The sequence below is a fragment of the Symphalangus syndactylus genome, chromosome 6 (assembly GCF_028878055.3).
Source record: "Symphalangus syndactylus isolate Jambi chromosome 6, NHGRI_mSymSyn1-v2.1_pri, whole genome shotgun sequence".
Classification (NCBI taxonomy): domain Eukaryota; kingdom Metazoa; phylum Chordata; class Mammalia; order Primates; family Hylobatidae; genus Symphalangus; species Symphalangus syndactylus.
Window position 1 is genome coordinate 141,491,416 of NC_072428.2, and position 13,494 is coordinate 141,504,909.

Consider the following 13,494-nt stretch of genomic DNA (forward strand, 5'->3'; position numbering starts at 1 on the left):
GATCCGCCCACCTTGGCCTCCCAAAGTACTGGGATTACAGGCGTGAGCCACCATGCCCAGCCCTAATTTTTTGTATTTTTAGTAGAGACGGGGTTTCACCATGTTGCCCAGGCTGGTCTCCAACTCCTAACCTCAGGTGATCTGCCCACTTTGGCCTCCCAAAGTCCTAGAATTACAGGTGTGAGCCACCACACCCAGCCGGAGAGGGAGGTTTTAACTTAGACGTGAAGAAGTCATCACATCAGTCCTGGATGATGATGAAATTGAGGGTAGGGCAAAGTTCCTTATGTGGAATTTAGGTAAAGGTGACAGCAGGAACACTAACCAAGACATTTGGAGGCAGGGTTGGGCATGGTCCAACATGATAGTGGGAATCCGGCTAAAGAAAACACAAGAAGCGACATCAGTGTCCATCTTTCATAGCTGCTAATGGAGCAGCCCTTGGTTTCTTCAGGGTCTGTTTTGGATGGTTCCCTTTTGTGAGGGCCAAGCAGCCCATGGTGGAAGCGGGAAGGCCGGGAGTGGTTTGAGGAAAACAACCTGTAAGCGTGAATCTTGCTATGTGGTTGAAGAAGGGGTTGGCTCCCTAGGTGCCTGGTTTCCTCGTGGATTCAGAGCAGCCTGTCCGGTTACACTCTTTAACTTTAGGATCTCATGGCCTTTGGAAGAAGCAGTGCTTTTGTTTTTGTTGTTTGTTTACTTGCTCTTTGTCTACCTCTAAGCGAACATTTTAGGGAGTTACAATGTCTGTTTCACCTAAATGTCACTGCTCTGTACATTTTTGTTGCAATATTTTTGTTACAAAGTTGCACATTGCATTTTTTTTTTGTCTTTTCATTTGCTCTCATGGGCTTCCTTACTGAGAGAACATTTTCTTCTACTTCAAGTATTTTTTTTATGTCTTTCGTTTTAAAAGTGCCTGCAGCTGACATAGCGCTTTCATTGGCGCCTGGTTTTCCTTTGTACTATTGTCATTTCCAGCCATGCCTCTGGTATTACTGTTGGTGGGAGTTTTTGTTTGGTTGGGTTTTTGTTTTGTTTTGGTATGTTAACTGTTGTTTTATTTTTTTACTTTTTAATTGTCTTGTAGTAGAATACTTAATAGTTCTTGGTTGGCAGACAGTTAAGAAACTGAACTGTTTACCATCTTCTAGGCTTACGGCATAACCTTGTACAAGAGAACCTAATTTTTACAGTGGTGCTTTACTGATGCCAATTTGCTTTGTCCTGATCTTTTGGGGACAATACCATTTTTAAGATTATTTTGTGCTGTAGAAATAAGTAACTTAAAAGCAGTATCTCTGTGCAGTTTTCTTATGTATCTACATTGCTTATAGGGTTTCTCTGCCATAAGTCTGTTTAGTGAGATGATTTTATATGTGCATTGGGCTCCTTAGAAAGAATTCCTTAGAAAATTGTGTTAGCCTCCATGAAGATCAGATATCGGAAAGCTTGGGAAAAATTGCCAGGCACGGTGGCCTCACGCCTGTAATCCCAGCACTTTGAGAGGCCGAGGCAGGCGGATCACCTGAGGTCAGGAGTTTGAGACCATCCTGGCCAACATGGTGAAACCCCATCTCTACTAAAAATCCAAAAATTAGCCAGGCGTGGTGGCACGCACCTGTAATCCCAGCTACTTGGGAGGCTGAGGCAGGAGAATCTCTTGAACCCGGGAGGCAGAGGTTGCAGTGAGCCAAGATCCTGCCACTTTACTCCAGCCTGGGTGACAGAGTGAGACTCTGTCTTAAAAAGAAAAAAATAAATAAAAAGCTTAGGAAAAATTGCTGTTCAGTGCTACGTTTAGTTCTTGCCTTGTTTTATAGGTGAGGGAACATAATTGCCTGAACTCTTTATTTGAAAATAACTTAGATTTAGAGTGGACTATAAGGCAGGCATAACCTTTGATTGGAAAGTAGAACTTTTTTTTTTTAAGTTGCTTATATTTATTTATTTTTATTTTGAGACAGTCTTGCTCTGTTGCCCAGGCCAGAGTGCAGTGGTACAATCTTGGCTCACCACAACCTCCACTTCCCTGGTTCAAGAGATTCTCCAGCCTCAGCTTCCCAAGTAGCTGGGATTATAGGCGCCCGCCACCACCCCCAGTTAATTTTTGTATTTTTAGTAGATACAGGGTTTTACCAGGTTGGCCAGGCTGGTCTCGAACTTCTGATCTCAAATGATCCACCCACCTCAGCCTCCCAAAGTGCTGGGATTACAACTGTGAGCCACCGCACCTGGCCAGAGTTGCTTAGAGTTGCTTATTTTTAACAATAGATTCTTAAGATCTTTGGATTAAAAAAAGAATCTTGCAGTTGTATAGTTGGAAGGGACTTGAGTTGTCCTGTTATGATACATGTGGTACTTGTTATTTTCCTTGTGAAAAGTTATAACCTGATGAGAAAAATTGCCCAACTGAAAGCAGTCCAGAACAAAGGTGAAGAAGTATCCATTAACATGGGCAAATGAATAAGTCAGCTATTTCACTGCCATTGGTTCTCTGAGCATTAACCCATGGGCCTGAGGTTTTCATTGTTGAACCCTTTTTAAAAACTCAGTACTATCCATGTATCTTCTTGTATTTGAATCTCCATTAACTGTATGCATAGTGGTCCTACTTGGTGGTTTGGAAAACAGTGATTCTGTATTTGGTGGATGATTTAAAAATGTACTGAAGTGTCTAACATATTTATTCTTCTTTTTTAGGAAATTGACAATGGCCCTTCAGCTATGCTAGGTCTATAATGGGAAGTGTCACAGTTCGGTATTTCTGTTATGGGTGCCTTTTTACATCTGCGACCTGGACAGTTTTGCTTTTTGTTTATTTCAACTTCAGTGAAGTGACTCAGCCACTTAAGAATGTGCCCATCAAGGGGTCTGGGCCCCACGGACCATCTCCAAAAAAATTCTATCCCCGTTTCACTCGAGGCCCAAGTCGAGTACTCGAGCCACAGTTCAAAGCAAACAAAATCGATGATGTGATAGACAGTCATGTTGAAGATCCAGAAGAAGGCCACTTGAAATTCTCTTCTGAATTAGGTAAGTATATGATGTTTACCAGCATCCATATCAATGTATTTAATCACTGGGAGTTTGATTAATTAGATTAATTAGGAGATTAGAAATGCTGCATCATTTTTTCCCTCACTGATTTATTTTGTTTGTGAAGTAGCTGAAGTTCTGTGGTTTCTGCAGACTCAGTGGGGAGATATATTCTAATTTATCCAGTTCTGACTTCAGTATTTTATGAGAAAACAAACAAGGTCCAGGGAAGAAAAAAAAAAGAAAAATTAAAAGGCTAGAAAGAAAATGGAACCTATGGTAGAAGGGGTTTGTTTTTTGTTTGTTTTTTTAAGAGATGGGGTCTCACCATATTGCCCAGGCTGTCCCCGAGTTCTTGGGCTCAAGCTGTCCTCCCACCTCAACCTTAAAAGTAGCTGGGACTATAGGCATGCACCACTGTGCCCAGCCCTGGAAGAAGGTTTTAATTGCTAGGATTGTTAATAAGGGAAAGACTATCGTAAAGAATCCACAAAAAACCTATTAGATGTAATAAATGAATTTGGCAGTTGCAGGTACTAGATAAACAGGCAAAAACCAGTTGCATTTCTATACTCTAGCAATGAGTGGCCTGAAAAATGCAATTAAGAGATCAGTTTCATTTACAATAGCATCAAAAGTCATAAAACACTTAGGAATAAATTTAGCCAAGGAGCTGCAAGATTTGTATGCTGAAAACTGTAAAACATTGCTGAAAGAAATCAAAGTAAACCTACATAAATGGAAAGATATTCCAGGTTCATAGAATGGAATACTAAATACTGTTAAGATGTAGATATCACCCAAAGCAATATATAGATTCAGTGCAATCCCTATCAAAATGTCAGTGGTCTTTGTTGTAAAGAGGGAAAAGGTTATCCTAAAATTAATATGGAATTACAAGAGGCTCTGAATAGCCAAAACCGTCTGAAAAAGAACAAAGTTGTAAGACTCAGACCTTCCAATTTTAAAAATAAATTGGACTACATCAAAAATAAAAACTTCCGTACATCAAATAACACATCAAGAATGTGAAAAAAGGGCTGGGTGCAGTGGCTCATGCCTGTAATCCCAGCACTTTGGAAGGTGGAGGTGGGTGGATCACCTGAGGGCAGGAATTTGCGACCAGCCTGACCAACATGGTGAAACCCTATCTCTACTAAAATACAAAATTAGCTGGGCATGGTGGCAGGTGCCCGTAATCCCAGCTACTCGGGAGGCTGAGGCAAGAGAATCGCTTGAACCCGGGAGGCGGAGGTTGCAGTGAGTCAAGATCGTGCCATTGTACTGTAGCCTGGGCGACAGAGCAAGACTATGTCTCAAAAAAAAAAGAAAAAAGACAACCCACAGAATGGAAGAAAATATTTGTAAATCATATTTCTAATAAGGGTTCAGTATCCAGAATATATAAAGAATGCTTGTTTGTAATTTTATTTCATTTTGAGACAGGGTCTCGCTCTTGTCACCTGCGGTGGAGGGCAGTGGTGCAGTCACGACTCACTGCAGCCTCAACCTCCTTGGCTCGTGTGATCCTCCTGCCTCAGCCTCTCGAGTAGCTGGGGCTACAGGGGTGTACCACTATGCCCAGCTAATTTTTGTATATTTTGTAGAGACAAGGTTTCACCATGTTGCCCAAGCTGGTCTCGAACTCCTGGGCTCAAGCCATTCGCCTGCCTTTGCCTCCCAAGGTGCTGAGACTATAGGCATGAACCACTGTACCTGGCCTGAACAATTCTTAAAACTCACTAATAAAAAGACAGATGGCTCAATTTTAAAATGGGTGAAGGATTTGATAGACATTTCTCCAAAGAAGACATACAAACGGCCAACAAGCAGATGAAAAGATGCTTAATATAAATAGTGATTACAGAAATGACAATCGAAACAATGAGATAGCCATCTCATACCCACTGGGAGGGCTATAATAATAAACTTGAAAAGGAGAGTAGCAGGCGACAGTGAAGACGTGGAGAAACCGGAGCCCTCACACGTTGCTGGTGGGAATGGAAAATAGTGCAGCCACTATAGACAGTTTGGCGGTTCCTCCATAAATTAAACGTAGAATTATCATATAACCCAGCAATACCACTCCAGGGTTTGTACTTGGAAGAATTGCCAACAGGCGCTCAAAAACTTGTACTCAATGTTCATAGCAGCACTATTCTCAATAGACAGAAGGTGACAACATGTTATCCAAATATCCTTCAACTGATGAAGGGATAAACTAAGTGTGGTCTATCCATACCATGGAATATTATTCAGACAGAGAAAGGAATGACGTGTGATACATGCTACAACATGGATGAACCTTGAAAACACTATGCTTGTGAAAGAAGCCAGACACAAAAGGTCGCATGTTGTAAGGTTCCCTTTATGTGAAATGTCTAGAATAGGCAGGTCCATGGAGACAGAAGGCAAATGAGTGGTTCCCAGGGACTGGGGAACGGGAGGAATGGGCATAACCGCTTTAATGGGTATAGGGTTTTCTTCTGCGGTGCTGAAAATATTCTGCAGCTAGATAATCATGCTGGTTGTACAACATTGAGAATGTACTAAATGTCACTAATGGTATGTTTTATGTTATGTGCATGATTATCACAGTTAAAAAATGAAAAACATCCAAAATTTCTTACATAAAATAAATTTAATATAGAAGGAATTAGTATAAATAATGTAGTAGTTAAAAGTATGCCGATTTCTCTGAGTAGAGAATTACTGAACAAGCAGGGAAAGGAACCTATAAAAAGGTACATTTGAGAAAGATTATTGGCCAGGCATGGTGGCTCACACCTGTTATCCCAGCACTTTGGGAGGCTGAGGCTGGTAGATCGCTTGGACTCAGAAGTTTAAGACCAGCTTAAGGTGGTATCTACCGAAAGTTTAAAAATTAGCTGAGTGTGGGGGCACATGGCTGTAGTCCCAGCTACTTATGAGGACTGTTTGGGCCCAGGAGGCAGAGGCTGCAGTGAGCCGAGATTGCACTACTGCACTCCAACCCGGGGCACAGAGCAAGACCGTGTCTCAAAAAAAAAAAAAAAAAAAAAAAAATCAACAATAAATTTAAAATTAAAAACATTTTCTCATTTAATCTGAAATTAATTATAAAATTAATTGAAAAAGGTCCTCTGGCATATTAACTAGTTGAGGTTTGGCTACAATTTTATCTGAGTAGGGGAATAAGAAAAGTAAGCTAAAACAATCTTTTCATATGGAATGTTTTCAAGAGACCTATAATAGAACATGATTCTTTCGTGTTCTGGTACTTGTTGAATTAAGGAGTATTTATTGAGAATCTTCTTTGCACAAGGCTCTGCTCTAGGTTCTAGGTATCAAGCAATTTTAATTTTATTTCTTTTATGTTTTGGTCATCACCAAAGTCTCTTCTCTTCTGGAGTTTCTCTCCTTGTATAAAATGCTAGTGGAGGTTTGTTGTTTTGTGTTTACAAAGGATGAACTGCAGTTGAAACAGTTTCAGAGAGAAGGCATATTAAGAGATAATGTTTCTCAAAGTAGATTCGGGGACACTAGTTGCGTTCAGATAAATTGGGGAAACACTGCATTCTATTTTTTTGAGACAGAGTTTTGCTTTTGTCACCCAGGCTAGAGTACAGTGGCATGATCTTGGCTCGCTGCAGTCTCCGCCTCCTAGGTTCAAGGGATTCTCCTGCCTCAGCCCCCCAAGTAGCTGGGATTACAGGCGTGTGCCACCATGCCTGGCTAATTTTTGTGTTTTTAGTAGATACGGGGTTTCACCATGTTGGTCAGGCTGGTGTCGAACTGCTGACCTCCCGTGATCCACTCACCTCGGCCTCCCAAAGTGCTGGGATTACAGGCACGAGCCACCACGCCTGGCCGGAAACACTGCATTCTATATCTCATCCCTTTACACCTGGATATTCATAAAACATTCACTGTATTAAAGGAACAGAGTTCTACTATTTTTTTAAAACTGGACTTTTATTTATTTATTTATTTATTTTTTGAGACAAAGTCTTGCTCTGTTGCTCAGGATGGAGTGCAGTGGTGCGTTCTTGGCTCACTGCAACCTCTGCCTCCCGGGTTTAAGAGATTCTCCTGCCTCAGCCTCCCGAGTAGCTGGGACTACAGGAATGCACCACCACTCCCAGCTAGTTTTTTTTTTTTTGTATTTTTAGTAGAGATGGGGTTTCACCATGTTGGCCAGGCTGGTCTTGAACTCCTGACCTCAAGCAATCTGCCTGCCTCTACTTCCCATAGTGCTGGGATTACAGGCATAAGCAACCGCGCCCTGCCTAATATTACAGTGACTTTGATTAGGCCTGTGGAGGAATTCCCTCACAATGAAACCAGAAACTGTGAAGCTTTTTTTTTTTTTTTTTTAAAGACAGGATCTCACTCTGTCACCCTGGCTGGAGTACAGTGGCACAACTGTGGCTCACTGCAGCCTTGATGTCCTGGGCTCAAGCAATCTTCCTGCCTCAGCCTCCTGAGTAGCCAAGTCATGGAGACTGTAGGTGTGAGCCACTGAGCTACCACACCTGGCTATTTTTTTTTTTTTTTTTTTTTTGTAGTAGAGACAAGGTCTCGCTGTGTTGCCCAGGCTGGGCTCAAGCAGTCCTCCTGCCTTGGCCTCCCAAAGTGCTGGGATCACAGGCGTGAGCCATTGTGTCTGACCCGGGAAGCTCTTTTTATAGAAAAGCTTATCAATCGCCTTTTTCTGGGGAGGGACTCCTGTAAAAACTCGCATGTAATTGAGGCCTGTTGAGGGCCACTGGGGTTCTAAAATCTATTGCTTTAATGGAAAATTATAAAAAATTTTTTCCTGGTTGCAGGTAAATTTTTCTCTTGAATATAATAAACTATCCTTAAGATTATGGTTTGTGGCCAGGCGTGGTGTCTCACGCCTGTAATCCCAGCACTTTGGGAGGCCGAGGTAGGCAGATCACAAGGTCAGGAGATCGAGACCATCCTGGCCAACATGGTGAAACCCCGTCTCTACTAAAAATACAAAAATTAGCTGGGTGTAGTGGCATGTGCCTGTAATCCCAGCTACTCGGGAGGCTGAAGCAGGAGAATCGCTTGAACCAGGGAGTTGAAGGTTGCAGTGAGCCGAGATTGTGCCACTGCACTCCAGCCTGACAACAGAGGGAGACTCCATCTCAAAAAAAAAAAAGAAAAAGATTATGGCTTGTGAGCAGGTGGTGTTTATGGTTAAGACACACTTGCTTTGACCTAGACTGACAAGAATTTGACTTCAACCTGGAGATAACCTAAGTTTGAGGAAAGAGATATTAGATTATAATAGGATAAAGTCAGATTTTCTTAAGATCATAATATCATTAACAGTAACATGATACTTTCTAGATTTAATTCACTAACTTCACTCTTTTGCAGGTATGATTTTTAATGAACGCGATCAGGAGTTGAGAGACTTGGGCTATCAGAAACATGCTTTTAATATGCTTATCAGTAACCGCTTGGGCTACCACAGAGATGTGCCAGACACAAGGAATGCAGCGTATGTGCCTTATCGGATTTGCAAATACATTTTAACAACACAATGTTTTTAGTGTCAACGTAAGAGGTCACGAGGATAGTGTTCATATTTCCCAATGCAGCGTCTTTATTCAGCATACTAGGAAACTTGAGACAGATTTCCACTTGTGTTATATGTGAAGCCACATGGTCTGAGATGTACCAACAGAGTCCTAGAGCTTACTGTGTCTCCTTTAACATTTCAGATCACCTGGGGAAGGAGAGTAGGGTGCTAATTAAATAACCTGAGTATAAGCTTGTTCTAAGTGTTTATTGATTGGATTCATGGCAAATAGGAATTAAAATCAGTGAAGAAGTTTACTCCTCATTTCACTTTTCTCTTTCATTATTTTTGTTCCATCAAAGGCTTTTCGTGCATGTGGTCAGTCATTCCACAGACAGACATTTGTTGAGCTCCTTCTGTTTGCTACACGCCGTCTTGAGCGCTGGAAGAAACAAACAGATGTAGTAGTTCCTGAGTTCTCAGGGCTCAGAGTCTAGCAGGGGAGGCAAATAAGTCAGCAAGTCCTGGCGGTAGCACATGAGTAAGGGCTGTGATAGGGTTTGGGGAAATGGGGGCATAGTACTGGAGTGGTCCCTGCAGAGAGGTGACAAGGCTGGAGGGAGGCAGGGCTCAGATGCTGGAGGGCTGTGTGTGCCCTGGGAAAGAATTCAGGGTTCTGGATGTGTTCTCTAAGTTCATGACTTTCTTTTTTTGAGATGGAGTCTCACTCTGTTGCCCAGGCTGGAGTGTGGTGGCATGATGTCGGCTCACTATAACCTCTACCTCCCAAGTTCAAGTGATTCTCCTGCCTCAGCCTCCTGAGTAGCTAGGACTACAGGCGCACACCACCACGCCTGGTTAATTTTTGTAGTTTTAGTAGAGATAGGGTTTCACCATGTTGGCCAGGCTGGTCTCAAACCCCTGACCTCGTGATCTGCCCACCTCGGCCTCCCAAAGTGCTGGGATTACAGGCATGAGCCACTGCACCCAGCCAGTTCATGGCTTTTTGATGTTGCTTAAAGCTCCTAACCCTTTTTTTCCAAATAGTTGCTTGGAATGATTTGATACATGGAAGCTCTTCTGTTATCTTGGTATATCATAATTTATTCAAATCTTTTTTATTATTGGGCAAAAAAATAAAGTTTCAAATATAAAGTCTTATATTTGTTTCCTTTTGAAACCTCATTGAGGAGAAGCTGGACATTAGCTTCTGGTGCTGCATGAAACACTTGCAGTGATTTTGGTAAAAAGAACTCAAATTTTTATGTAACCTCTCTTCCAAAACAGAAAAAAAACCCTGAAGTTTAAAAAAATGTTTATCCAGCTGGACGTGGTGGCTCACACCTGTAATCCCAGCACTTTGGGAGGGTGAGGTGGGCAGATCATGAGGTCAGGAGATCGAGACCATCCTGGCCAACGTGGTAAAACTCTGTCTCTACTAAAAATACAAAAATTAGCTGGGCGTGGTGGTGCATGCCTGTAATCCCAGCTACTCAGGAGGCTGAGGCAGGAGAATTGCTTGAACCTGGGAGTCGGCGGTTGCAGTGAGCCAAGACCGTGCCACAGCACTCCAGCCTAGTGACAGCGAGATGAGACGCCATCTCAAAAAAAGAAAAAATTTATCCAAAAGTAAACAAGATAGCAGGTATAGGAAGGAGACATTATTAACAAGATGTAAAACTCTTGAAGAAGAAACTGTATTGTTTTTGTAAATGCTTTTAAAAAAAATTGTTACCATAATGTTAGAGGCTGAACAGGCTGGGCGTGGTGGTTCACGCCTGTAATCCCAGCACTTTGGGAGGCTGGGGTGGGCAGATCACCTGAGGTCGGGAGTTTGAGACCAGCTTGACCAACATGGAGAAACCCCTGTCTCTACTAAAAATACAGAATTAGCCGGACGTGGTGGCACATGCCTGTAATCCCAGCTCCTTGGGAGGCTGAGGCCGGAGAATCGCTTGAACCTGGGAGGCGTAGGTCACGATGAGCCGAGATAGCGCCACTGCACTCCAGCCTGGGCAACAAGAGCGAGACTCTATCTCAAAAAATAAAAAAGGGCGGGGAAGAGGGTGAACAAGGGGACAGTAAATCTGTAGGTGAATAATAATTTAAAACATTCGAGCCTTTTAAAATGTCAGAATTTCCTCATCTTTATCTTTACAGATGTAAAGAAAAGTTCTACCCACCTGACCTGCCATCTGCTAGTGTTGTTATCTGTTTCTATAATGAAGCGTTTTCTGCCTTGCTTCGGACAGTGCACAGTGTCATAGACCGCACGCCAGCACACCTGCTTCATGAGATCATCCTTGTGGATGATGATAGTGACTTTGGTAAGGAATGCTGCAACTGGTAACGTTGGATCCAGGCTGTTAGTCATTACAGCACTGACAAACATTAACACAGCAGAACTTTCAAGTACGTGGTAGGTAGGGATCCAATGCATGCAGTCACAGCTGGGCTGACTACAAATAAGTTTGAAGAAATCCGTTATCTTTGTAACCTGCTTATAAACTATGCTACCCAAATTTGGTCCTTGAAATTTTTTCCGTGGCTTACTTTAAAAAACACACCTCTTTTTATTTGAAATAACTGTAGGTTCACAGGAAGTAACAAAGATGGTCTATGTACGCTTCACCCAGTTTCTCCATCGTAACATTCCCCTATCAGAACCAGGAATCCACGTTGGTACAGTGTGTGTGGTCCAGGGTCATTCTGTCACACAGATGGACTCCCACAACTCCCACTGCAATGATACAGAACTGTTTCCTCACCCAGAGGGCCCTCATGCTGCCTCCTTCTAGTCATGCCTCGTGCTTTCCTCCACTCTTCCCCAGTCCCTGAAACTACAACTCTCTATGATTTTGTTTCCATCTCTGATTTTGTTATTTCAAGAATGTCATATAAATGGAATCACACAGTATGTGACCTTTGGAGATGGGCCTTTTTCAGTTGGCATGATGCCTTGGCTTATGCTTCTCTGTTAAGTCTCTTACACTGCTTGTCCCCAGATAAAAGTGGATTGCATTCTCATAGCTCCTCAACGGTCTCTGAATGCCAATATTTTATGATTCACTACATATTGTATATTCTGTACGCCTTTCTTTAATTCAACATAGACTCTGGCTAAGAATGGCTTTGTGTACCCAAACAGGATAGAAGGCTTTTTATTACACTGCTCATTCAGCTCTCAGCTTGCAAGAAAGGCTGGAAGCCCATTTTATAGAGGGAGAAATATAAAAATTAAGTAATTTGCTCAGACCCCATAGCTGTTAAGTAGTAGAGTGGAAATGAGACCTCTAGTCTGCATAGCTCCAAGCCTTCTGCTCTTTTCATGACAGCAGCCTGCAGAAACACAGTGGTACAGGTGTATGCCAGTGACTTTTTCACGTACTCAGGCATTTATTAAGTACCATTTGTATCAACATCAGAGTTGGTATACCAGTATACTTAAATATAGAAGGTAAAGAAATGGACAAAGACTCATGGGAGCAAAATTCTCAAACCTTGGCCAAAAACAAACAAACAAAAAACCTAACAAATAAATCTGAGTCTGGACCAAGTAGAAGATTGGTTACATACTGATTTCTGGAATTTATGTTTTTTTTTTGTTTTGTTTTGTTTTCTTTTGTTTTTAAAGTCAACTTGTATTTGACTTTCACTTTGTGGCTATTTTACCTAAAAGGAAAAATGCATAATTTGAGGTGGTTTTTATATTAACTATGGAAGGAATTACTGCATATTATCTTACACGATCTTTCAAGTTATTCTGAAATGTACAGGTGAATGACATAGAATTCCTTAAAAAATATTTAGCAACCTTGGAAGAAAGATGCTAAATTAATAAAAGGACATATTCAATGCTGTTCTTGTTATTCTTGGTAGGTGCAATAGAAGTTATTTCTTAACTATTTTGAAATGGACTAAAAATAAATTCCTTTGTAATAAAAGGCATTTATATCTCATTTTCTTTGTTATCAATGTGATTTATATATGGTCAGCTGAACATTTATGCACTCAAAATACTCATTTCAAACATTCTTTATGCAAAGCATTGTTCTCGATGCTATGGAGATACAAATAAGTCTGTAACTAAAGTAAGTATTCCTCTTGGCTAGTATGCCAGCTCTTACCCTTCATTTCTTTCCTTTTTCTTCCTACAGGATAAGCTGTAATACTCTTTTAAAATAAAATATTCTGTAGTATTTGCTTGATAGTTTGTTGTAAATTTTAGCAAGTACTAGATACAACTTTAGAATAGCTGTAAAGTGTCTTTATATATGTCTCATACAGTTTGAATAATTGTGGGACTCTATTTTCAGATGATTTGAATGGAGAACTAGATGAATATGTCCAAAAATACCTCCCTGGAAAAATTAAAGTCATAAGAAATACAAAGCGTGAGGGGTTGATTCGAGGAAGAATGATTGGCGCGGCCCACGCGACAGGTATCACTTCTCGTTAGCTTTGCTCTTTGGGTGTTGGATGACAAGGGCTCGAGCCTCAGCGCCTGTCCTGATTCTGCAAAGTCTATGAAAAGTGGTGTTTCAAATGGACATTGCCAGCAGGAGAGATGAGGCTTGTTCTGTTTGGGAAAGGCCTGTTCATAACTCCAAGCCTGCTACCCCAAAGCACGAGACGAGGCTTGTTCTGTTTGGGAAAGGCCTGTTCATAACTCCAAGCCTGCTACCCCAAAGCACGAGACGAGGCTTGTTCTGTTTGGGAAAGGCCTGTTCATAACTCCAAGCCTGCTACCCCAAAGCACGTAGTGCAGGGGGCTGAACTCTCAAATCCTCAGTGTCTATTTTCATAGCGACCCTTTTTTGATAGTTATTGCCCTTCAAATAGGTTTTATATCTTGTTCACTTATATAAGCAGAAAAGCCCAGACCATAATGTAACTGAACTTTTATGTTTTTAAATACAAAATTTAAAATGTATGAACCC

The 13,494-nt window shown here is 41.5% G+C and overlaps 1 protein-coding gene across 6 annotated transcripts in view; it reads left to right on the plus strand.

Moving 5' to 3' along the window:
- GALNT11 (polypeptide N-acetylgalactosaminyltransferase 11) overlaps positions 1-13,494 on the plus strand; it is a 74,893-nt gene that overhangs the window by 43,921 nt on the left and 17,478 nt on the right. For all 6 annotated transcript variants that reach the window (XM_055284627.2, XM_063641747.1, XM_063641746.1 and 3 more), the window contains 4 exons: positions 2,704-3,036; positions 8,410-8,533; positions 10,715-10,881; positions 12,871-12,996. In XM_055284627.2, coding sequence (XP_055140602.1) covers positions 2,742-3,036; positions 8,410-8,533; positions 10,715-10,881; positions 12,871-12,996 — 712 coding nt within the window. In that variant the 5' untranslated portion in view covers positions 2,704-2,741. The remainder of the gene's footprint in view (positions 1-2,703; positions 3,037-8,409; positions 8,534-10,714; positions 10,882-12,870; positions 12,997-13,494) is intronic.